The 27,219-nt window shown below is 33.5% G+C and overlaps 3 protein-coding genes across 9 annotated transcripts; 1 reads left to right on the top strand and 2 right to left on the bottom strand.

Moving 5' to 3' along the window:
- Positions 1–1,461: 1,461 nt before the first annotated feature.
- Positions 1,462–8,309, top strand: LOC108981984. 7 transcript variants are annotated; one of them, XR_004802526.1, is made up of 4 exons: positions 1,462–2,694; positions 2,979–3,053; positions 7,042–7,170; positions 8,283–8,309. XR_004802526.1 is itself a non-coding variant. In XM_035694510.1 (3 exons), exons 1-2 carry the CDS (start codon positions 1,596–1,598, stop codon positions 3,011–3,013), a joined length of 420 nt encoding a protein of 139 aa, XP_035550403.1. In that variant the 5' UTR covers positions 1,462–1,595; the 3' UTR covers positions 3,014–3,053; positions 7,042–7,488. The 7 variants fall into 7 exon arrangements, 4 of the variants coding, with proteins under 4 accessions (XP_035550403.1, XP_035550401.1, XP_035550404.1 ...); XR_004802525.1 differs by lacking the exon at positions 8,283–8,309 and adding an exon at positions 7,291–7,488; XR_004802524.1 differs by lacking the exon at positions 8,283–8,309 and adding an exon at positions 7,249–7,488.
- A 1,389-nt stretch (positions 8,310–9,698) lies between these two features.
- LOC118349712 lies at positions 9,699–11,956 on the bottom strand. The gene is made up of 2 exons (XM_035695256.1): positions 10,487–11,956; positions 9,699–10,367 (listed from the first exon to the last, which is right to left on the bottom strand). Exons 1-2 carry the CDS (start codon positions 11,954–11,956, stop codon positions 9,699–9,701), a joined length of 2,139 nt encoding a protein of 712 aa, XP_035551149.1.
- A 7,125-nt stretch (positions 11,957–19,081) lies between these two features.
- Positions 19,082–22,427, bottom strand: LOC108982002 (flavonol synthase/flavanone 3-hydroxylase-like). Its single transcript, XM_018953269.2, has 3 exons — positions 21,856–22,427; positions 21,419–21,746; positions 19,082–19,568 (listed from the first exon to the last, which is right to left on the bottom strand). Exons 1-3 carry the CDS (start codon positions 22,329–22,331, stop codon positions 19,356–19,358), a joined length of 1,017 nt encoding a protein of 338 aa, XP_018808814.2. The 5' UTR covers positions 22,332–22,427; the 3' UTR covers positions 19,082–19,355.
- Positions 22,428–27,219: the final 4,792 nt, after the last annotated feature.

Genomic DNA, 27,219 nt, shown 5'->3' with positions numbered 1-27,219 from the left:
AACAACATTAATAATGTCATAAATATAAGATTCTTTAATAATAGAAAATTGAATATTCAGTTATTAATATTAAAATGTTAAAATATCGAACTTATTTAGTAATAAATTATATTAAATAAGGCTATATGAAAACATTAAGTGATTTAATCAATATATAAATCTATTTAAATTATCAATCAAATATTTTTTTATCTTATGAAAATTTATAATTAAATGATATTAAACAGATTAACTGATTTATGTAAATTAAATATATAATATATTAAATTTAAATTTATAAAGTAAATTAGTAAGTATTAAATAATTTAATCATATAATTATGATATAAATTTTCAACTTTGACAACTACAGAAAAATAAATTTACATATAAGAAATATCGAATCAATATAATCAATAATTACAAGTTCATATGTTTTTTAAATATGACATATGAATAAATTGAACTATTATTGTTAATTTTATTAATTATAGTCGAATGAATATGTTATATATTTATCACTTATAAATTAAATATATAATTTGTTAATTTTAAATTTAGAAAGGAAATTAGTAGGTGTTAAATAATTTAACCATATAATTATAATATAAATTTTCATCATTTATAACTACAAAAAAGATTGCAAATAAACCGTAGGACATTAAAAATTGTAAACGTTCTCAAATACTGTGTCTAAATTTGAATTAGTTATTATTGTACAAAATAGACCGATAACAATGCTGCAAAAATTTAGAATTTATTTTTTCAATTTTTTTTATTACCATTATTTTAGCAATTGGCATAAAGAGTAACACTTTTCTTAAGAAAAAAAAAAAAAATTCAAAAACATTTACTACACTATCTATTTGTCACACGTTATGCCCAAAATATAACGATGAAGTCCAAGTCCTCACTACCTAATTTCATACCCAAGGCTCAACACATCCTAGCCCTTCCCACCCTAAACTGCCACGGCGTTGTTTAGACGTGTAGAAAGTAGAAATCTTAAATTTTTTCCCCTTCGTTATTTCCTCACAAAATGTTCTCTCATAATTTCAACGTTTCAGATTCTTCTTCACTTCCTCTCTCTTCTTTCTTTCTCTTCGCCTCCTGCTTCCACTCTCAGCCGCACCAACGCCAATAGCAACACGGCAACACCATCTTGCGTAGCCTTATTTCACATCACTCGACCAAACAAACAACAATCTCTACTTCTCATTTTTTTAGTAAAACTTTATTTTTTTGCGTGTCCTTATAGATCCGAAGGTTTATTCTTTAGATTTGAAAAAATTTGTTATTTTTTCTTCTCCTTTCTGTATACTGGTTTTTTTGTTCTCGTATTAAAATTTTTTTATTAATTATTAGAAATACATTAGTTTTTCTTTATATGTAAACTTACTTTTCTGCCCTTGTAGTATTAGTACATATAAATACTTCTTTTGATTGTAAATGTTTTACAAAAAAATAATAGAAGATACGAAAGCATTTGTTTGCCCAAATCTCTCTCTGTTCCCGAACCCTAACTTAGCATATTCATCAGATTGATCACAAATCCATGGCAAAACTGCAGTTTTGTCATGGTATCAGAGATTAAACCATTGCTCTGCGAAATTTGTCATGGAATCCGATTCGTCTGATTCAGATTCTTCTTCTTCTCCCTTTTCTCCTTCTCTCGATAATCCTTCACATCCCTATTTCTTACACCATGGAGAAAATCCAGGTGTGATGCTTGTTACCGATCGTTTAAATGGTGATAATTACCATTCTTGGTCACAGTCCATGTCCAAAGCCATCAGTGTGAAGAATAAGACCGGATTCATCACAGGAATTCACAAAAAGCCGAAGTCTGACATAGATCCACTCTATTTGCCATGGATTCGGTGTAATGACATGGTAGTTTCGTGGATCCTCAATTCGGTGGCAAAGAACATTGGATCCAGCATTCTCTACATTGACAATGCCTCCGATATGTGGAAAGACTTACAGGATCGCTTCTCACAAGGTAATCGTCCACGAATTTTTCAACTACGTAAGGCGATTAGTTTCTTAAAGCAAGATCATAAATCTGTGAGTGATTATTATACTGAATTGAAATCATTTTGGGACGAGCTAGCAAATTATAGACGATTACCACAGTGTTCTGTTGAAACCCTAAGGTTTTTTGAAGAAATTCAACAAGAGGAGTATGTAATGCAATTTTTGATGGGGCTAAGTGACTCTTTTAATAGTATTCGAAGTCAGATACTATTAATTGATCCTTTTCCTTCTATGAATAAAGTCATATCTTTGGTTCTTCAAGAAGAGAAACAGAGAGAGATTAGTTTGGAGACTTCTGTCCCTAGCCTTGAATTGGTTGCTGCTTTGACAGCAAGGCCTGCGAAAATTGGTACAAATGTTGCTAAGCAAACCAATTTTCGAAAGGATAAACCTGTGTGTAGTCATTGTGGATACATAGGTCACACTTCTGAAAAGTGTTATAGGATTCATGGTTTTCCTCCTGGTTTTAAATCCAAAAAAGGAAATAATGCTTCAGCCAATCAATCTTCTTCACCTATGGGTAAATCAAGTGATGATACTCCGAAGTTTTCTTTATCTCAAGATCAATATCAGCAGCTACTTGCCATGCTCAAACCACAATCTATTTCATCATCAGTGAATCAAGTCAGCTCTGGCATTTTACCAACTCCACAGCCACCTTCTACTGATCATTTTGCAGGTAATCTCATTCCCTGGATAATTGACACTGGAGCAACAGACCATATGGTTAGCTCCATTGATTATTTTTCTTCTGTAACCTCTAACCTTTCATCTGTTGTCAAATTACCAAATGGCCATTCAGTTCCTGTTACACATACTGGTACCATCCAATTACTAGACAACCTAACTTTGCGTAATGTTCTTTGTGTCCCTGATTTTTCCTTTAATTTGATCTCTGCCAGTAAATTAACCTGTGATCATTCATGCTGCCTCATTTTTGTTTCTAATCTCTGTTTCATTCAGGACCTGCCTACATGGAAAACGATTGGGATGGCTGAGGAGAAGGCTGGCCTTTATCACTTAAAGCAAAGTTCTTTGGTTGGTTGTTCTGTTTCTTCTCCTTCAATAAATCAGAATGTTAGTCTATGGCATTATAGGTTAGGCCATATTTCTTTTTCCAAATTAAAGTTTCTTAGTAGCAGTGTTTCAGATTTACATATATCAAAATCAAATAATTCTTGTACTTGTGCAATCTGTCCTTTAGCTAAACAAAAAGGTCTACCTTTTCCTTCTAGTGCATCAAATTCAATTTCTCCATTTGAATTGATTCACTGTGATTTGTGGGGACCATTTTCTGTTTCTGCTTTAGATGGTTCAAAATATTTTCTTACAATTGTAGATGATTACTCTAAAACTACTTGGGTATATTTACTACAACATAAATCCCAAACCAAGCCCTACTTGCAATCTTTCTTCAAATTAGTTCAAACTCAATTTCATTCTCAAATAAAGAAAATCAGAACCGATAATGGGACTGAATTTCACATGCCAGAATTTTTTTCTTCCCAAGGTGTTATACACCAGAAAAGTTGTGTTGAAAGACCACAACAAGATGGGGTCGTTGAAAGGAAACATCAACATTTGCTAAATGTTGCTCGTTCCCTTAGATTCCAAGCTTCTTTACCATTAAACTTTTGGGGTGATTGCATTCTTTCTGCTGTCCATTTAATAAATCTTACACCAACTCCATTACTCTCACATAAATCTGCTTATGAGGTTTTGTATTCTAAACCACCTCTTTATAATCACCTCAAAGTTTTTGGTTGTCTTTGTTTTGCTTCAACCTTGCATCGTGATCGATCTAAATTTGATCCAAGAGCAAGAAAATGTATTTTCATTGGATATCCTTTTGCTGTAAAAGGATACAAACTATATGATCTTGCAACACACAAAACTTTCATATCTCGTGATGTTGTTTTCATGAACATATATTTCCTTTCTCTTCCACTTCTTTTCCTATCAAACCTTGTAGTTCTTCAGTTTTTCCTAAATCAGTTTCTGATTTTCCAGATTCCATATTTTCTCCTTTACCTTCTTCACAAATATCATCACCCAATGCAGCAGAATTTCCTTCAATTTCTACATTTCCAGATTCATCATCTTCCATAGAAAATTCTTTCTCAAATTCCAATAATTCCACTGTTCCAATTCGGCAATCTACAAGAATCAGAAAACCACCAAGATACTTGCAAGACTATCATTGTCAGCTGGCCTCTCAGCATTCATCACAATCTGCTTCTTTGCTGGGCAAGTCTTCAGGTATCAAATTCCCTCTTTCTAATGTCCTTTCTTATGATAAACTCTCTAGCTCTCATAAACACTTTGCTTTTGCCATTTCTTCTATTTCTGAACCTCAAACTTTCTCTCAAGCAAACCAAATCCCTAAGTGGCAAGAAGCCATGAATGCTGAAATCAAAGCCCTTGAGGCAAATGGAACTTGGACTCTCACTACTTTACCTATGGGAAAGAAGCCGATAGGCTGTAAGTGGGTTTATCGGGTTAAATATAAAGCTGATGGTACCATTGAGAGGTACAAAGCTTGTTTGGTTGCAAAGGGGTACAACCAAATTGAGGGACTTGATTTTCAGGAGATTTTTTCTCTAGTTGCAAAAATGACTACAGTGAGATGTCTATTGGCCATAGCAGCTGCCAAAAATTGGCATTTACATCAGTTAGATGTAAATAATGCATTCTTGCATGGAGATTTAGATGAAGAAGTATATATGTCTATTCCACCCGGATATGGCACACAGGGGGACTCTAGAGTTTGTAAATTACAAAAGTCTCTTTATGGGTTAAGGCAAGCCTCTAGACAATGGTTCTCCAAGTTATCCACATCCATTATTGAGTATGGTTTTCAGCAAGCCAAATCTGATCATACTCTCTTTATTAAGTCAGAAAACAGTTCTTTCATTGCTTTGTTAGTCTATGTTGATGATATTATTCTAACTAGCAATGATTTGAATTTAATTTCTGATTTAAAGACATTTCTGGACAATAAATTCAGAATCAAGGATTTGGGCACCTTGAAATATTTTCTTGGGATGGAAGTTGCTAGGTCTTCCAAAGGCATAATATTGTGTCAAAGAAAATATGTGTTAGATATTTTGCAAGATTCAGGTTTTTTGGCTGCCAAATCTGTTACTTTTCCTATGGAACAAAATGCAAAATTCTCAAATTTAGATGGTGAACCTTTAGAGGATCCTTCTTTATATCGGAGGTTAATTGGGAGGCTCATTTATCTCACTATATCACGGCCAGACATCTCCTATTATGTGCAAATTCTAAGTCAGTATATGGATAAACCAAGGCAGCCACATTCAAATGCTCTACACCGAGTGCTTAGATACTTGAAGGGAGCACCCGGTCAAGGCCTTTTCTTTCCAGCCAGCTCAGATTTTCATCTTGAAGCATTTTGTGACTCGGATTGGGCTGGTTGTATGGATACTAGAAGATCCATTACAGGTTTTTGTGTGTTTCTTGGAAATTCTTTAATTTCCTGGAAGTCTAAGAAGCAACAAATCGTCTCAAAGTCCTCAGCCGAAGCTGAATATAGGGCTATGGCCTCTACTGCTTGTGAGATTTCTTGGTTAATTACTTTGTTGGCAGATTTTCAGATTACTCATGCCAAACCAGCTTCATTATTCTGTGACAGCAAAGCAACCCTTCACATTGCTGCTAATCCAGTTTTTCATGAAAGGACAAAGCACATCGAAATTGATTGTCATATTGTGAGAGAAAAGCTCCAAGCAAAGCTGATAAAGACATTTCATGTTGCTTCCCATTCTCAGCTTAGTGACATTTTTACCAAGGCACTTGGGTCTCAACAATTCCATTCATTGCTTAGCAAGATGGGTGTCTTAGATATATACACTCCATCTTGAGGGGGACTATTAGAAATACATTAGTTTTTCTTTATATGTAAACTTACTTTTCTGCCCTTGTAGTTTTAGTACATATAAATACTTCTTTTGATTGTAAATGTTTTACAAAAAAATAATAGAAGATACGAAAGCATTTGTTTGCCCAAATCTCTCTCTGTTCCCGAACCCTAACTCAGCATATTCATCAGATTGATCACAAATCCATGGCAAAACTGTAGTTTTGTCATCTACATATGTATTATATATTTCGATAGGGTTGATGTCTTCTTATCAAACTGACATCAACCTCAGTTTCCCCCATGACTTCTTGAGTTAATTTCATCTTCTCTATTCTTTTCCTAGGATTACTGATAGTAATTTTTTTTTAATCAATTTTACAAAGAAACATGCTAAATGCAACCGGCTTGAGGAACCGGTGTGTAATTGGGTCCTACGTGGAGACTTAACGAAACAGTTCGTTTCATTCAAAATTACTCAACGATTCGTTTCATTCGAGAAGACAATTCGCCTGTAGTCCTTCTAATCTACCACAAAGCTTTTCCCCTTTTCCTTCTCCTCCTCCTTCTCCTTCTCCCATCCACTTCGCCGTTTCGTCTCCTCTGATCTTCTCCACGTACCCTTCCTCCTCTGATCTTCTCCATCTCCATCTTCGCAAGATCCTTTGAAACTGATTTTCTCCATCTTCATCTTCGTGAGTTTCGTCTCCTCGGGCTTCTGTCAAATTGTGCGTTGTTGAGTGGCCAAATTTTTTTTTCCCTCCCCAAACTGCATTAGTTCAGAGCGATTGAACTGATCTATAGTTTGTTATAGAGAACTGCTGTTACAGAGAACCTTTTTTCCCAAAGTTTTTTTTTTCCCAAACTGCAAAAGCCTTCTTTTTTTTCCAATTTTTTTTTCTCTCCCAAACTGCCATTACAGAGAACCTTTTTTCTTCTTTTTGTGATGTTCGCTTGCACAAAAAAGTTTACTTTTATTTTGTTCTTTGCTTGAGATCTCACTCACTCCAGCAACAACTTTGTGACTTGAATCATATTTTCAGACACTCACACGAAGAGACCACCACACAAAGACTCTTCCAGATCCGAAATTTCCCTCCTTCTTGTTTTGTCTATTTTGTGATGTTTTCTTATTTCTTATTTCAGGGGGAAATAAAGGAAAAAAAAATCAAAAAAGAAAAAGAAATTATAAAATGAAGAACGGGAAGAGTTGAGAATGCTTCTTCGGCCCACAGCGTGACCCCTCTGTAGCTCTTCACTCTACCTCCAACGCTGGTATCTACCATTTCAATATCTCTAGTTTGATTCAAACTTTTCCATGTATTTGTGGTTTGAATGCAAAATTATATGCAGCTTTGAGTTGGTCCTTTCTAGATTCTCTCCTCAATGTGGTAGGTTTGGCAGTCGACCTATGCTTCTTTGACTTTGTCTGGCTCAATGCAACTGGACTTATATATAATTTGCGTCGCACAATTATAAAATATTAGCTGCACTGCCACGTCTGACGGATCCGCACTGGTTTCGCATCAACGGTTGTATATAAAAGAATTGTTTTACAAATTCCAACAAACTTTGGTCAACTGTACTTTTGTATAAATTCAAGCATTCTTGTTTTTCGTTTTGTTTTGGTTTGGGTTTTGTCTTCTTTCTGGAATTGTCTCAAAACAACATTTTGTATGAGTTTATGTAATTTTTTTTTTTACATCTAAGTACTGCGTCTAAATAAATTACTTGATAAACAATAAAAAATATTCAACTGACAATAAGAAGCAAAAGAAAGCATACCACGTGATGCTGAGATTGACAAGTAGAGAAAAATATTGACAAGTAGAGAAAAATGCTAGACATTTGGGTCTCGACAAATTTTTATTATTTTATTTTAAAATATTTTTTAATGATATTGTGAATTTTTTAAAAAAATTAAATAAAAAAAATTTTAAAAAAATATTCTTCTCGGGACCGGTCCAATGCTACATCCTTGATGATGTAGCACTGCTCATCGATCATATATATATATATATATATATATATATATATATATATATATATACTAGCAGTGAATTCACGTGCGATGCACGTTTGCCCTGTATTAGATTATTCTAAAATATAAACTTATAGTGTAAAAGAAGAGAATTTAATGATAAGGTCTATGAAGATAATATAACTAATTGTTTAAGCAAACTATAATTGTTTAAGGTCTCTGATAATAGATTTAAACAAACTATACGTTTAAACAAGTCTGGAAAGTAAATATTACATAATTGTTTTTTTCGTTACTGAAAGTAGAGTCTAAAACGACTAAATATTACATAATTGTTTCTTTCGTTACTGAAAGTAAAGTCTGAAACAACTAAATATTACATAAGTGTTTCTTTTGTTACTGAAAGTAATGTTTGCAGGTTATCGATTCAAAGTGGTGTGTTCTCCTCATTCACAACATTTATGGAGAGAACATTGAAGTTTTTGTGACTTTGTTTTTGGAGTTGATCTAAATCTGCACCCAATTGTATGATCCATTTTTTGGTTGAACATAATTTTACAATATTTTGGATATACGGTAAATGTTCCTGTATGGTAAATAAATATAATGTAAAAGATATTTTTAATAACTTCCTATTTGAATATCTAAGATTAAATGTTTTTAAGATGCAAATTGGAATATGAATAAGTTGGTTACCTCTCCTGTATGTTCCATTAGTTCGATTGCTGTGCAACCTAGAGCTTCATAAAATTAATTTTTTTTTGATTAAATTATATGATTGTATTGATTGATTGAATTAATTTTATTTTATATTTTGCAATAAAAATAAATTCTGAGGTTTTTAATTCAAATATAAATAGCAAAAGGGAAAAAAATTGCTTAGTAATAAAACAATAGTAGAAGAGGTATGATTAAAAAATTATAATTTAAAAATCTTTTAATTTTATAATAATTTTTATTCAACTGTTATGTTTCATTTCTTAAAATTTAATAATTACTTAATCGGAAACTACATCTCTATTATTTACAAATTTTATTATTAATATTCATAAAATTTTTATTTCATTTTATTTTTTAAGCATCTTTTAAAATACAAGTTTATGCATAATATTATTTTTATTGAATATGTACTCTATTTTATCAAATTCTTTAATTGAATTTCCAATTTTTAAAAATTTCAACATTTTAATAATTGATTATGTATAATATGATTAAAAATTAATAGAATTTTTAATAATATCATTAAAAAAATTAAAATCTTCAAGTGAGTTGAGATTTATCTAATTTTTTTTTAAAAAGTACACGAATTTGTATCCTCTTGTAAATATCATTTTGGTTATCATTTGTACAATCACTTGTAAATATTATTTATCTTTTATTTAAAGTTTTCCTATATAAAAATTCTATATGTAGTCACTTTTATGTATTAGTTGTACATTTCACTAATGTGATTGACTGCGTCATAATTTTTAATATAAAATAACTATTTTGGAGAATAATATTAATAGAATATACAAAAAAATATGACTATATATAACAAAAATCTTTCTTATATACAAGTCGATATATACGTTAACATACCACTTGTGAGATTTATTATAACTTAAAAAGATTAAAACACTAATATTATTTATTAACATAGCTCATATGGAACGATTCTATATCAACAGCTTGTAAAAAATAATATTTAACCCCTCGATGTCATGTCATGTCATGTTATGGAGTACTTTTAAAGTGATTATCTTGCTCATTAAAAATAAAAACAAAAGCCAAACACATTGCTTGAATCTTTTTTTTTTTTGAAATAAGAACTTTCTTGTATTCATTTCATCATATTGTTTTCACTACAATCTTTATCTCTTTGAACTAAACAGTTTACATTCTTAGGAACATTTTCTATCCAGCACACTTCATCATCTAGCTGTAAAGCTAACTTTGCAAGGTGGTGCGCCACCACATTCCCTTCCCTGTATATGAACTTCAAATCCCATTGTTTTCTGTTCTTCCACTTTTGCTTCATATCTTCCACAAGCTGTCCCTTCCATGATTCATCTTCTGTTTCAGTGTTAATTGCATCTATAAGCTCTTTTGCATCACCCTCAATTATCACATCCTGCAAACCCAACTCAGAGCAAAAATCCATTGTTCTCCACAGTGCATTTAATTCTGCAATAAAAGGGGAAGTTACAGACCCTTTTGTGCCACATAGAGATGCTATAACCTCTCCTTTGCTATCCCTGACCACAATCCCCATCCCCATCTTCTGCATTTCCATATTCAAAGCCCCATCAAAGTTTGCCTTAAACCATTGTCCATTCGGTCTCTTCCAATTCTCCCCCCTACCTCCCTCTGCAGTATGCTTTTGGTTTACTCCCTTTATCTGATTTGCAACATGGAACTCATCAAGCCCTCCAATTGCTAGCTGTACAACCGTGCCTGGGCTTACAAACTTGTTTTCAAACACAACTTTATTTCTTCTATGCCATATACCCTTCAATTCCATAAAACATGCTCTACGGTTTCATCTTCAACATGACAGATTGGACATTTAGCATCCTTAGTGACTTTTATACTCATCAACTTCATCTTTGTTGGAAGAATTTTATTTACTGCTCTCCACATAAAATGCTTAGCTACGCCTGGGACATCAAGAGACCAGATTCTCTTCCAAATATCGACCTCCTCTTTTACATGAGATGGACCACTCTCCACATATTTCTTTTGTTCCACAAAGTAGGCACTTTTGACTGAAAATTTTCCATTTTTGGATGGACCCCAAATCAGTTTATCTGCACTTCCAAACCTGCTAACAGGAATTGCACAGATCACCTTCGCCTCTTCTTTATTAAAAATATTTGCTACAACATCCTCTTTCCACCTCCCCTCTTGTTCTTCAATTAACTCACTTACTTTAGCATTGGGATTAAGGACTTTTATTTCAGATTGAACACAATGAGTTGTTTGAGTAGGTAACCACTTCTGCCCCCATATGTTTACTGACTTCCCGTTTCCAATCCTCCAAAGCATACCCTCCTTTACTAACCCCATGGCTGACCATATGCTTTTCCATATCAGAGAAGGCAATCTTCCAAGAGGTGCCTCAAGGAATTGCATATTCTTAAAATACTTGTCCTTGAAAACTCTTGCAACTAAAGAGAGAGGCTCCTTCAGAATTCTCCACCCTTGTTTTGCTAGCATTGCTCTGTTGAATGATTCCAAATTTCTAAACCCCAATCCACCCTCAGCTTTTGCCATTCCCAACCAACTCCACCTTTTCCAATGAATACCCCTTTCTTTTTGGCAGTTACTCCACCAGAATTTGGACATTAAAGCTTCAATATCCCTACACAACCTTTTCGGCAGTTGAAAAATGCTCATAGTATAAGTAGGAATGGCTTGGAGAACAGCCTTTATAAGAACTTCTTTATCAGCTTTGGACAGAAAAGCAGATTTCCAATTTTGCATCTTCAACCACACTTTTTCCTTTATGCTTCGAAAAGCATTATACCTTGACCTCCCTACAACAGCAGGCAGACCTAGATACCTCTCATAGCTATCACAAAGCACTGCCCCAGCCTCTTGGAACAACATTCTTTTTACCACCTTAGTCGTGTTGGAGCTGAAAAAGATGGATGTCTTTTGTTTGTTAGGGGCCTGCCCTGATGCTTTTTCATACATTTCTAGAATGGAATAGATAACTTTCCATTCCCTCTTTAAAGCTCTGCAAAAAAGCACACAATCGTCAGCAAAAAGAAGGTGGTTCACTCGTATGCCTCCCCTACTTATGGCTGTCCCCCTTATTGCACCTTCCCTCTCTGAATTTAACAGCAATTGGCTTAGTCCCTCTGCACAAATGATAAATAGGTAAGGGGATAAAAGGTCCCCTTGCCTAATACCCCTTGAAGGTAAGAAACTTCTCCCCACTTTCCCATTGACTAAGACTGAATAACTCACAGAAGAAATGCACTTCATTATCAAACTGCACATCTTCAAGCCAAAACCCAGTCTTTTCAACATAGCTTCAAGGAAAGGCCACTCCACCCTATCATAGGCCTTTGACATATCAAGTTTTATTGCCATAGTTCCAGTCCTTCCCTTCTGTTTTGTCTTCATAGTGTGCAGCATCTCATAGGCTATCATGATGTTGTCAGAAATTAACCTACCCGGAATGAAGGCACTTTGATTGGATGATATAATTTCTGATAATACAATCTTAATTCTGTTCACAATAACCTTTGAAATGAGTTTATACAGAACGTTGCAAAGACTTATGGGCCTAAACTCCTTAACATTGATGGGGACTTAACCTTGGGTATTAGAGCAATTAAGGTATGATTCACCCCCATGTTCATTTCTCCACCATTCAGAAACTCTAGAACTGCCTTGCATGTGTCCTCCCCCACAATATGCCAATGATTTTGATAGAAACCTGCCCCAAACCCATCAAGACCAGGTGATTTCAAGGCTGACATTTGTTTAAGTGCTATTTCAACTTCAGAAACAGTAAAGTTCCTCTCCAACCTCGCATTCATGACCTCTGTAACTTTTGGTTCAGCTAGCATAACACATTTTTCTATATCCTCCTCTTTTGGTTTTGATGATGAATAAATTTCACTAAAGTAATCATGGAAAGCACCCTCTATCTGCACCTCATCCTCCACTAACCTCCCTTGTGAATCCGTAATTTTTTTTATAGTATTTTTCTTTTTTCTCTGGTTTGCACATGCGTGATAGAACTTAGTGTTTCTATCACCATATGTTAACCAGTGCTTTTTTGCCCTTTGTTTCCACCTCAGATCCTCCTGCTCTAGAAGGACATTAAGCTCTCCTTTTAGTCTCATCAGTTCATGAATATTTGCTTGCCCCTCCTCCTTCTCCATAATTTTTATTTTCTCAGACAGCACATTGATATCGCCTTCCCTTTCTAGAACAAAATTTTTACTCCATTTGCTCAGTGAATTTCTGCATCCAACAAGACCCCTTTGTAACTTTTTTCGTGGCTCATTCACATCAGAAATCTTGCTCCATTCAGCTTCTATAATTTTTCCACACTCTTCTTCCATACTCCAACTCATTTCATACCTAAAATTCCTCTTCTTGAATAACCTCTGCTCCCTTCTATTTATAGAAAGCACAAGAGGCTTGTGGTTTGAAACCCAAGTCATTAGAGCCTCCACATTCATGTCTTGAAATCTATTGGCCCAGCCATAATTAGCTACAGCCCGATCCAACATTTCTTTCACAAAAGATTCATCCACGTGACCATTGCTCCATGTAAACTTATACCCACACCATCCCAAATCAGAGAGCCCCGATATCTCTAAGGCCCTTCTAAACACTTCCATCTGCCCTTCATTTCTCTCCCTCCCCCCCACTTTTTCATCTTGGGACACTATTTCATTAAAATCTCCTATGACACACCAATCCACTCCTGGTAAAGGTTTCAGATCTTTAAGTAACTCCCATGATGACCCCCTTTTACTAGTATCAGGATTTCCATAAAACCCCGTTAGTAACCATCTACTTCCCCCACCTTCACCATTAACCCAAACACTAACATGCCTCTGAGAGTAGTTTAGTAACTCAACATTATCACCACTCTTCCACATCAACAATAGCCCCCCCTCATTCCCTTAGGTTCTACCACAATACAACCCTCCATTCCCAATTTCTTTTGCACCCTTGTAGCTTTTCTAGAGTCTATCTTTGTCTCCAGAAGACAATATCAGGTTTCTTTTCCTTTGCTAACAAGCAAAGGGCCTGAACTATTCGGGGGTTCCCAAGCCCCCGACAGTTCCAACTGATGGTTTTCATGGCTCTTGGCGGGGCTGCCAAACAGCCACCGCCACTTCAGTCAGTGATAGCATATCCTCACATTCCTCCACCTTCTTAAACTTCTTTTGTTCCTTCTCTTCTTTACTAATATCCCTCCCACCTCTTTTTTTTTATGGAAAAAGGACTAGAGGGCACTGAATTCTTACCTTTGCTTCTTGCTCTTCGCTTCCATTTTCCAGTTGTCACAGTACCTTGCACAACATTCTGCCCATCAGTACTTTCCTCATCTTCATTCTTATCATTGCTTTCCTTGAGATCACTAGAGAGCGATTGTTTCTCGATTTCTAATGTCTCTTGATCCACACCAGACCCTCTAGGTTCCTTCAGAATTTCATCATTTACTTCTGTCATCAAATCTAAATACCCTCCCTCTACTTCCACCAGAGTCCCATTTTCCTCTCCCATATTTCCATTCTCTACTCCCTCCTCATACTCCTTTACTATAGTTTTTCTCTCATTTCCCTCTGAACTCTCCTTCCCTGTATCTTTTTTTTTGTTTTTTTCATCCCTCCAAATATTATCTCGCCCCTCCCCCGCTTTACTCCTCTCCCTATCCTTCCAATCTCCAGAATTATAGGGTCTCCTCCTGGATGAAATGTTAGCTCTCAGCCATGTCCCAAATTTAGATTTCGGAATCTCATCCCGCACCCCTCCGTTAGTTTCTACTACACAGCCATTCTCTCCATGAATAATCCATCCACAATGGAAACACAATCTAGGTAACTTCTCATATTTGAAATTCACCCACACATTACGCCCCTCAGTTTTTATAAATCTACCCCTCGCAATGGCTTTTTGCAATGGAATCTCAATTCTTACTCTCAAAAAATGACCCCATCCCACTCCATCATCCGTAACCTCCACATCCAGCACTTTTCCCATAGAATTACCAATTTTCATACCACAATCCCATGTCATGAAAGCCATCGGCAGATTATGAAATTGGATCCAAAAAACTTCTCTGTCAAATTTCCAGTTCTGTGGTTGGGACAAACCATCAAACACTTAGAGGATGAACAGATGGCCATCAAATAGCCATGGACGTCCGTCCATCACCTTCAACTTGTCAGCATTGGTTTTGAAAGTGATAACGAATATGTTTATTCCTACCTCCTGGAATATAGCAGGATAGCTTACTCTCCATATTTTGCCCAAAGTCGAGGCAAGCACCTCACTCCCAATCACCCTCTGCATACACACCTTTCCGATTAAGCTTCTCTCGCCTTTCTCTCTCACTACCTCACCCGATTCACTCCCAAAGTCAATCCCCACTTTCTCCTCTTCTGTTAAACACAGATTCCCACACAACTCCTCAAGGTCCTCCAACTCCTCCATAGTACCCAACCTCACCACAGATTTACCCGAAGCTCGTCCTCCCTGAAGGATCGAGAAAATATTCACCACCTCTGCTTTCGCGGGAAAACAGAGAGGAGACTTACTTTTAGTTCATGTACATTGCTTGAATCTTGAGTACTAATCAATATATTGTTAAGTATATAGTCGCTATTTTTTACCTGGCCATCTATGATCTACTGTATTTCACATGTCAATATATATTTGTTATATTTTAAGATTGATAAAAGCACATGTACGTACATCTTGATACAAGATATCATAACCCGAATTTGTATCATATTAATTCATGACTAATGAATGTGTATGCTGATCGGATTACAGCTGTCAAGGAAAGTCTTTTGATGATCACTTGATTACATGATTTTCATTGGGCAGTTATTAAAAAAAAAAAAAATTCAACATATAAATAATTTTTTGTATTATTAATTGATGATATATATGTCATATAATTTGATTCATAAGATTTAAATTTTAAAAATTTATTTTTTAAATTAAATTATATCACGTAAATAATATATAGTGTAAAGACCTTCAAATAAAATTATTCAAATTTTTTATAAAAGAAGCAAACTTATAGTTTAAAGTCAATTAAGACAGGTGGAAGGAATTGAATAAAATATTATTAGTGAATGTTTTAAACAATTTTATTTCATTAAATAAAATATAGTATTATTTTTATATGATTTATTTTAGCATATGTATGGATGTAAATATGAGATGAGATCCTTTTTTTTTTGGGAAGATAAATGTAGTAGATTCTCTTTTATATAAAAGTTGCTACATTTGCAAAAGATTCTAGATGATCTACAGTGGAAGATTTCAGGAAAAATCTTCTTAAAACGTAGTATTATTTTTAAACTAATTCGAAATTATAATTTAAAACAGCTCAAAGTCCATGCAGAATAATTATTGAATAAATGACATTAAATAATTGACTTAAAAAATTCTAAAATCAAAGAAGAAAAATAAATTATTTCAGTTATTAATTCACAGTATGAAACTAAAAAGTTAAAGGATCCATACTTTTGATACTTTTATAAGTAACTAGTTGTTGGGATATCTTGTTTCTACTTTCAACTTCACGGAGCTCAACCTATGTAAAAAATTTAACAATGTAATATTCTAGAAAGGACAAAAGTAAAGTTGTAAAGCAAAAAAAAAATTTACTATTATTTAATATTTTCAGATGGGAAATTGTAGAATAATGGAACATATAAATATTTTTTTAAGTGATTTTGTAGGAAAAAAATTTTCTTCCTAAACTTTCTCTCTCTCCTAAGCGATTCGGGAGCACAGCTAGTTCTCCTCCAGCGTAGCCCGGCGCCGCCGAGCCCCGGCCATGATCACCGCCACCACCGGCATGTTCCCCTCACGCCGACGAGCATCCCTGGCACCACCAATATTCCCCACGCGCAGCCATGGCTCTCCTCCGTGAAAAGAGAACCGAAATGGGTTTCTCCCATTTATGTGATTTTGCGCCGCCGTACGCGGCCACCGAAGGTCACGACCACCACTGAGGAGTCCCCCTCAAGGCGGCGACCATCCCACCCACCTTCGAAGTCCCCCACGCGCAACGCTCCATCTCCCCCACGGACACCGAACCGAAATGGGTTTCACCCATTTGTGGCATGTTACGCCGCCGTACGCGGCCACCGAACCTCACGACCACCACCGAGGAGTCCCCCTCAAGGCGGCGACCATCGCACCCACGTTCGAAGTCCCCCACGCGCAGCCCTCCGTCTCCCCCACGGAAACCGAACGGAAATGGGTTTCACCCATTTGTTTCACCGAATATGCGGCCGTAGGCAGCCACCCAAGTCACCACACCTCCACCAGTTGACACCGACGACAACCTCTAGGAGACCCAGCCACCACGAGGTTCCGTTTGCCTCTCCGTCGCACACGGAGAAACAGAAAAAAAAAAACAAGATGCAGAAGTTAGAGGTGAAATTAGAAGAGAACTGCGTACCAACGGCGAGAAGAAATCTCAAGAGCACGGGAAATTTTTTTCTTCCTTGAGTTGAGTTTGAGAATTGTTCTTTAAATCTGAATTTTGAGTGTGTAGATCAGATATTTCATCTGTTGTATGTAAAGATCAGATATTTTACATGCATCTGTTGTATGTAAAGATTAGATATTTTAAGTGTGTAAATCATGCTAACTGAACGAAGAAGAAGAGTAAAATTGTAACTGAATTTCAGAAGGCAATGAGAAAAAGCAACGAGAAAAAAAAAAAGGTGCTGGACGGAAGTACTATTCACTATTGTTGATCTTATATATGCTTTTAAGTATTAGGAAGATATATATATATATATATATATATATATTACTTAAAACTTTTACACTCTAATGAAAATTTAAAGAATATTTAATTTGAACTTATCTTTGTTAATACGGTTAGATCAATATTTGATTGAGCGGTCATGTCCAGTTCGTCTTATATGCTTGTCTAGATGCAATAAATCCAAGGGAATTAAATTAAGCTGATGTCGTTCACGAAACACTTTATAATCCGGACTAGCTAGCTACTTACAAGTAGATAAAATAAATTCATTAATAATTCAATACAATTTATTTAATTTTTATTTTTCCCTGCGGTAATATTTCATGGTGTGTGAAGCGGCACGTCTATTAATTAAGCAAGGAAGAACCAAAATATATAAATATATAGGGCTTATAGCCACACCATCTCGTTGACGGATTCATGGCGTTCCCAGATAGTACTTCTCGTGAAAACGACTTCGCCTCATTTAGTTTTTATTGTAGAATATAATATTATTATTGCACAGGTAGACATAGTTTTTTGCATTTCGGTGTGATATTTTGATTCTTTTCGGTGCAAATAATTGTTATGAATTAAAGGTTTTGGACAAGAAACAAAAAAAAATCTTTTCGAATGCTACTCTTCACTCACCTTATCCATGAACCCATTGTTATTCAATTCAACAAATTTTAGATTTTTATATCAAATCTTTATGCTACTCTACGTAATCTTATTTTCAACCACATTTTATTTACTGTTAATAGATATTATTTCCAAAATTTTTTCACACAACTGGAAAAATGTGCCTTGCACGTTATACCATCAATTAGTATATATATAATGAGTAATGTTAGAGAAAAGTTATTATAGCAGTACACATTTTACATTCACTGCGTGACTGTTTCTAATTGATTGTTCCTAACACTTATTTAAGGAAATGTGTAGTCTAGATAATGTCACATCATATATATAAAATAGATACTCTTAATAGTGACTTTTATTTATATTTATTCATATATAATATATATCCTATCTTCTTTTTATTTCTTTCTCATCTAAATTTAATAAAATCTTATTCATTAAAAGAAAACTTTGAATGCAGTGTCTTTCAAAGTCAGCGACTGTGGCCAGGCAATCGAGTCCAAATGTCCAAATCGGTAAGTTCCTTTTGGAATGGGAGGGTTTCCAACTACCAGGCTACCAAGCTAAGCTAACAGTCAATAAGATAAAAAAGCAACTCACCACCACAAATAGGCCTAAGTTCGAAAGGAATCTTCTTGTAATTGGCCCGTTTTCGTTGAAGCTGACCCAATATTCAGGGAATCTTCATGATAAATCCGACTTAACACCTACAGCTGTGCCCCATATGTGGTCCCCAAGAAAATAATTAGGAGGCCTCATTGTATTTTTCTACAACTGAGCCCAAACACTAGAAAATCACTGGAATTATTTTTTTTTTTGATACTTTAGAATTTCCACAAACCACGTATCATACTTATTATTCTTTTTAATTTTTGAAAATTTTTTAATTTTATTCTTTTACTTATTATTCATATACCACACATTTAATAAAATAATAAAATAAAAAAAATATGGTGTGTGGCAGTGTGTAGGGATAATAAATATAATTTTTCTTATTTTTTTTAAATAAAAACTTATTTCAGCATGATTATTTTTTAAGTGGCGTTATAAGTCAATCAATCAAGTAAAAAATTACTTAAAATATGGCATATCAATTAATGTGATAAAAATAATAAACCAATATCCATGTGGAGGCCTGCAAGCTTCTCATAATTGAGAGGGGCAAAAACACTCAAAACAAACATATTGTAAATAAATTTGCTACGAAAATATTAAACAACATGAACTCCCGAAAAAAGAAAAAAACAAAAAACAAAACAAATAAAAGTCCAACTTTGGCTGCAAGACCTTTGACTTTGATGCCTTCTTGCTTAAGCACCGTCTGATCATCATGATGACATATCCTAGCGGCCAGGCCAGGGTAATTTCGTTGATATTAATAATTCACTGGGGAAGCTTGTTGAGTTTACAATGAGCATAGTCTTTAAACTTCTTAGCCTTGTACTTGGAAGGGTTCTCTTCACTAACAAGTTGGGGCAAAGGTCCAACGATAAACTCCTCCGGTGGCTCCAAGAATATCGGCCAAGACATCCTCGTCTTCTTTTTGTCCACGGTGCTCCTGTGCAACACGCTCTTGTATATGCCATTGCTTAGTACCTTATATATATCAAGCATATAGTATTATCAAATTTGAGTCCCAAACCAAACAAAGTTAATATTACTTTGTAGCATCTACCTTCGAGGTTGTCACCCTAATATTTATTTTAAAAAAATTATTACAGATACAAAAAGATTACACAAAAATAATCTTACAAACTATCGTGATTTTATAGAATTTGTTAGATTTACTTCACAAGAAAAGTAACTTAAATCAAGTTACGTTATTTTGTAGGTTTACTTTTGTGTAATCTATTTATAGTTAAAGTATTTTTCTAATTGAAAACTACTTAAAATATGCTAGCTGGATAACATGCAAGCTGTGTGATTAAGGTTAATAAAATCTAGAATGGAGTACTAGCTTACTTATAAGTTATATACACCAATGAAAAATATTATCATATATTATGAAAAACACTCTTATACCCTATGAAAAATATTTTTATACTCTATAAAAAAAATTATAGATATAATGTATGAAATGAATAGTGATTAATGTATATAATATATATATTTTTTAGATAGCGATTGAGCTTGATTGATTACTAGATGCAATACCCACCACCTGCACCTATTTTTAATGGAAAATATTTATACAATAATTTTCACAACACTTTACACAACTATATTTTAAATGAAGGGTATTTTTATAAAAAATCTTATAAAAGTAACATTATTTTATAAAAATATCCTTATTTTATAATATTATTGTGCAATATTATATTTTGTGTATATCATTACTCAATTTTATAAAGTGTAGTGTGCGAAAGTTACGTGAATATTAAGAGATTGTTTACATTTTTTCGTATCATAATACCATTTATATACACACACGGACAACTTGCATGGATTGAGCTGTGCGGGCACGAGCCGGAAAAAAAAATACCATCCATTTGGATAGTTATAAACAGTAACTGTTTTAGCTTGTACGTGTCTGTTAGATCCATGCATTTATCCGTTCGTGTACAAATTAAGCATGAATCTCTCTCATCAATGTTTACAAAGCTGGCCCTTGCTTTGTAAGGCCCTCCACGTTTCAAAATACAGAAGACTTTGCTAGCTAGCTAGCTAAAGCAACAAGTCCTGGCCGGAAAAAGAAAGGAGGGCCAATGGAGAAAGAAATTAAAGCAACATGACTTTTCAACTTGTCACGATTTTTAACCGTGACATGATCACAACCCATCATACGGCGAGGAATATTGGTGAAAACTAATTTATTTATTGATCTTACATTCTCTTTTTTGGTTTTAATATTTTTAAGCATGATTATGGTTATAATTATAATATAACTTTATATTTTGAATTTTTTAAGCAACATAATGCTAGCTTATAAAACAATAATAAAAGAAAAAAAAAACTAGAGAAATTCTACGCTTACAAATAAATTTTATAAAATTAAATCAATTATTTATACATGAATAATATTATATATAAGTTTAAAATGTACAAATTTTACGTAGATCTTTTATAAAAAAAATAGATCATATCATAAAAGAAGTGTGAGATTTTTTATTTTTTTTTGAATGGGACCACTTTTTTACGAAGAAAAATACTGGGGACACTGATGTATTGACCCTCAAATCGATTGATGCTAGTTTTTTTTTTTTTTTTTAAATCTTAATAGTTAAAAAAGTGTTTATCATGAGTGAATTTGTTTTTTTAGAAAAAATATTTTTAAATGTTTAAAAAATATGCGATAAATGTTTTTTACTCTTATCGGTCCAGCTATCGGTAACTTTTACCGGTACCGATAGCAGGACACTTTTACAAAAAACTTACGTAAGATAGACTTTGCTAATATTACTCTTTCATGTACACTAATCGTTGCTCGAAATGATAAGAAGCCAAACCTCAATCTGATCACCGATGTGAATAATGAGAGCATTGGGAATATACTTGGCATCGATCCAACGTTCATCTTTGAGAACTTGAAGTCCAGGGACATCATTCGGCACGAGAATGGTGATGGACGAGAAATCGGTGTGAGCAACAACTCCAAGTGCTAGATCAGGGCGAGGACATGGTGGGTAGTAATTAATCTTCATCATATATGCTATCTCCTCCCCACCAGCACCTTCTTTCATTACATGACCTTCAAGCCCTAACCCTAACGACAGGCTCTTAAAGAGCTTGTCCGCCACCTCACGCACATATTTTGCATACATTTCGTTCGCCTCTCTGCACCACATGCAGAAAACAAACATGCAAAACATTAAGATCAGTAATGTCGTCTTTCGATCTGTTACTGTGGTGTGACTGAATACGACAAAGAAGAGTAATTTCTAACCTGTAAGAAGGCGGGTTCTTGGGCCAGAACTGGTAGTTGAGTTTTGAAGGAGGCCAAATCCTATGAAAAAGATGATCCCCCCAAGATTTCTTTCCCTCGATATCTTTCTGCAGCAGGGTTCCGTAGCCTTCTTTAAAGCCTTCTCCGCTTGTGGGCTTAGCGTATACTTCCTTTTCTTCCTGCGGGAGCTCGAAGAAATGCCTTCCAGCTGCCTGCAAATTGCTTATGACATCAGTAGGAATGCCATGGTTCACGACCTGGAATATCCCCCACTCCTTGCTGGCTTTGGCAACCGAGCGGACAATGTTTTCTTCGTCTGGATCGCTGATATCAATGGTTGGGATTTCCGGGACCGGCCCCCGGAATGTGGTGATAGCAGGCTGTTCTTTCTCAGGTCGAATGAATTCTGCAGGGATGGTATCTTGAGTGGAGTGAGATAGTAAGGAAGCAACGGCTTGCACTCTCTCGACCTCCATTTTTTGCACTTCAAATCCCACTAATGGCTTATAGATTTCTGGATGTTCCTACCTCGTGGAATCAAACGCATGGAACTGGTTTATATATATAAGGATTCGGGAGAGTGGAAAGGGATGGTTAAAGTGGTATAAAAGATGTGCGCGCAAAATGGACGTGTAGAGAGAGAGAGAGAGAGAGAGAGAGAGAGCAACGTGGAGTTATGGTGTTCACTTGTTAGAGGTACCTACCACTTACAACGCAAATGACGCGATCATTCTCTACAGCAAACCTTCTTTGAGTTCTTTCAAACAAGAAGACAAACGAAGTACGGGCGGACGACGTGGCGGTGTTGGGAGCATGTATGATGTACGTGCCGCTACGTTTTTTTTTTTTTTTTCCGTTCTTCTTCTTCTTCTTCTTCTTTCTTTCTTTAATATTTAATATTTTTTTTATTTTTTTATTTTTTTATTTTCCTCGATCCTCAGGAGAATGGTAGACAGTAATAATGCTTACCATCTCAATTATTATTTTTTTATTTATCATGACATTAAATAGTTAAAAATTATTTATTATATTTCAAATATAAATTTATAGTTTAATAACATATGATAAGGTAATAAAAAGATAATTAAAAAATAGATAATAAATAGATTTTTTTAACATTAGATATGACTTTAGCAATATGAGTCTTTTCAATCAAAAATATTTGAGACTCACTATAGATGAAAAAGAATAATATTACATATAATTATAATTATAGTATACGTAAGTATCGTATAATCGTTAAGAAAAAAAATGAAAATCACTATTAAAAATTTAATTTTTTTACGTGAATTTCGTATTTATTTAATTTTTTTTAAATATTATACGATGCTTACCCATTCTGCAATTATAAATATAATTTCTTTATGAAAAATTGAACTTTTGCACATGTATTTTAATTCTTTTTAGCGGGCTTGCGTAATATATTTATATATATATATATATATATATATTCTAAACTTTAACAAATCATTTTTCATTTTAAAACATTAACTTAAGGCTGCGTTTGAATGTTAAATTGAGTTGAGTTGAATTGAGTTGAGATGAAAATTGAAAATTAAATAAAATATTATTGAAATATTATTTTTTAATATTATTATTATTTTAGAATTTGAAAAAATTAAATTATTTATTATATTTTGTATTGAAATTTGAAAAAGTTGTAATGATTATATAAGATGAGTTGAAATGAATTTGAGATCCAAACGTACCCACAAATAGAATTAATCTTACGAATCAAAATCTGACGCCCACAATTTGGAAGGGTTTTATGAAAGAGAAATTATATTAATCATCCTCACACTACACATCAATATGTAATTTATTATTTTTATCTTTCTATTTAAACACACATATTTACATATCAATATATGTGTATTTAAATAGAAGGAAAATAATAATAAATTACATGTTAGTATGTAGTGTGAGGATAATAAATAGAATTTTTCTCGTATAAGATATAGTATTGTTTCAAATCCCAAATATTTTTTAGTTGGATAATTCTACGTCAAACCAAATCCTCATCATACTATGATAACACGTCATTGCCCGTTAACCTTTAAATTTATTCTTAAAAATAAAAGATAATATAAGAATAATAAAAGTGACATTTTATATAATGAGATATTGAAGGTGAAATGTGAGTATATATAGTACTCACATGTCTCTTAATATCTAGTTAATCATAATGTAATTAGCTACAAATTATAGCTAACATTACTCTTAATTTATTGTTCCCTTATTTATATTTTTAAAAAAATATCTAGAAAAAGGTATACTTATGCATATTTGGAACTTATGAATTAGGTGGGAGATACATACATCATCTATATTAATGTCTGATTCACTAAAAAGGAAGGAGTACCATATATTAAAGCGAACACAGCTAACACATGATCATGACAAAGACTATCTCCCTATCTCACGGAAATCGGAACAAACCAACTCCGCCTAAAAAGCAAAATAAAGAACCCAACTAAAACAAAAACTACGTGAAAAAAAATAGATTTATTATACATCAGTTACTATTCATTTTTATATTCTATATGTATAGTTTTTTTATAAGGTGTAAGAGTATTTTTCATAAGAAATGAAAGTATTTTTCGTAAGATGTCAAGTGTAAAGTAATAAATAATAATTAATAAAAAAAATCTTTTTAAAATCACGCGATCATATCATGTTATCGTGACCCACTCCACCTACAAAATTTCCGTAGTAATTACAAATTAAGTCTTTGGATCATACCTGCATGACCGAAAGTTATTAATTAGAGAGTGTAGTACTGGATTCATGACGTTCATGCAAGTTTTTTTTCTTATTATTTTAAAAGATTAATGTTAGATATAATTATGGATTGTGCAAGTGTTACGCATTCTTTTTAAAAAAAAGTATAGTCTACTAATAAAAATTTAATATTTTTATATAAGTCTCGTATTTACTTATTATTTTGAAAATGAATACGCGGCTGTTGTGCATTATGACTGCAAATATTATTTTTCTTTTCTAAAAAATGGAACCCACGTAAAAAAAAGAAAAAGAAAAAAGTACTATCTTTCAAGTAGATCATGTTTTTTGTAAAAGCTTATGTGAGACTTGCATGTCATTGCATAATTAATTTTACTTATTTTTTTAAGGAAAACTGTCATATTTCATTCATCAAGAAACTTACATCCATGACTGAATATATTCTGAGATGTCCTTATATCAAACATAACATCATAAGTCAAAATAATGCGTTTAGAGCCCCACTAGTACACTTTCATTTTGTGATTGATCTAGTTTTCACCATTGCTGATACTCTTTACAGAAAAGTGTCTAAGAGATAACACTCTCTGCCTAAACAGAGACTCAACATCACTCTTCATAGAAAGAAAAGACTTAACCTCTACAGACAAAAGTCCAAGAGATGAACTCTTTTTTTTTTTTTCAATTTTATTTAATAATAAGGAAACCAAAAAGGAAAGTAGTAAGATAGATACGAAAAATGACGAATTACAGTTTGGGCCAACTCTGGTAGACTTTAGAATTTATGATGGCGTGTGAAGGCAATGCGCTTGTCTATTTTCAGATGCAAAAGTCATATCTGAAAGATCTAATGGTGGCATGTCCAAGGATATAGCATGTGTGGCGAGAAGAGTTGCCCAAATGGGTGGCGTGTGAGGACCACATGTAGATGTGGGTTGTGCGTGAGGACAATGCATAGTAATTTTTGCAAGACGGTCACTTTTTTTGAACGATTTACAGCTTGAGAGTCTGTTTATGCCGCGCATGTCTCTCGAGAATTGTCGGAAAGCTGTAGATTTATCTTTCTTGTCCTTGAATGAAGCAAAATAAAACTAAATAAAAAGAACTATCTTGATAGATAAGGTAGGTGAATGGAGAAGTGAGAGAAATGAGAGGGAGAAGGATGAAGTCGAGGCCTCCTCCTCTTTCAGCAAATTTCAGATTTGGTGTCCTTGATTTTTTACAAGAGAGAGAGGGAGAGAGGGAATGAGTCATGGTGGAGTTCAAAGACAAAAACTTCTAATTTGTCAATAATTTTACTTATTAAACCTATTTTTAAACGATGATGCCCAAATTAAGTTGATCGATTTATATACTATGCATGCTATGTGAATATGATAAGGAACTATAACTTATCATGACTTTTAGCATATGTTTGGACACTATAAGAATTCATAAAATTTTAAAACTTCTTATAATTTCATTCTCAAATATCAGTCAAATACAAAACACTTTTTCAATTTCAATTTCTCAATTTTTTTATCAAATCATTATTCTAATACAAAAATCAATACAATTTTATAAATTTCAAAATAAAAATAATATTAAAAAAAGGTATATCTTTAAATAAGAATTTAACTTTATTATATTTTTATTCAACATTTTCTCTGTGATCATTTTCCAAAACTAAATAAAACATCCTTACTCAAACAATTTGACTATTATTCATAAATTATGTGATACTTAAAAGTATCACTGTCCAAACATGCCTTTAATATCCGCTAGCTAGCTACATGGTTAATATATAATGGAGTCTCGCTAGCTAGAATAAATTGATAAAATGACAAGCTTCCTGCATGCAACATTAATCCGTGTTATGCTTAAGGTGTGTATCAATAAAAAAAATTTGAAAATAGAATTTTTACGCAATACATATAAATATATCGATCAATTTTAGCATATATTAAATAAAAAACAGAGCAAAATTGTGGTGCGCGCATGATAGTACTGGTCCATATATATTGAATTAATAATACATACCTACCAATGTCGAATCAATGGCTTTTGCTGTCGACCTTAGTTATGCAAAAATAATTGGGACCTTTAATTAATTGGTAGGGTCGTTTAAGGTTGGTCGGTTATGAATCTGAATGGACGAACTATAAGTCCTAATTTATAACATGTTAGATACGATCTAGCTAGCCCGGTTGAAAAAGTTCATGTCAATATAAACAATGAGAAATGATAGTTACAGTCATAAGTGCATAAATATTATATAATCATTTAAAAAAAATAATAAATACAAAATTTACATGAAAAAAATTATTTTTTTAATAGTAAACCTCTATTTTTTTTTAAATGATTATATGATTTTTATATACTCTACGACTATATATAATTTTACTTATAAGCACTATGGTTCGAAGCGCCATAATTGATATATACAATTAATATATACTGACGGAATAATTTTAAAAAATGGAAATATATGTCTGATTTTGTTTAACATGATCATTATAAGCAGACACGCAAAAAGCTGCAGGTAAATTAGAGAAAATAATAGGAATTAAAAACAATAATTTAACTAGGAATTAATGTCCCACATTTTTTTTTATGTCTATTAATTAATGTTGACACGTTCTT

This window comes from Juglans regia, chromosome 10, assembly GCF_001411555.2.
Source record: "Juglans regia cultivar Chandler chromosome 10, Walnut 2.0, whole genome shotgun sequence".
NCBI lineage: Eukaryota > Viridiplantae > Streptophyta > Magnoliopsida > Fagales > Juglandaceae > Juglans > Juglans regia.
Note: the sequence above shows the minus strand (reverse complement) of the source record. Positions and strands in the feature narration are given on the sequence as shown.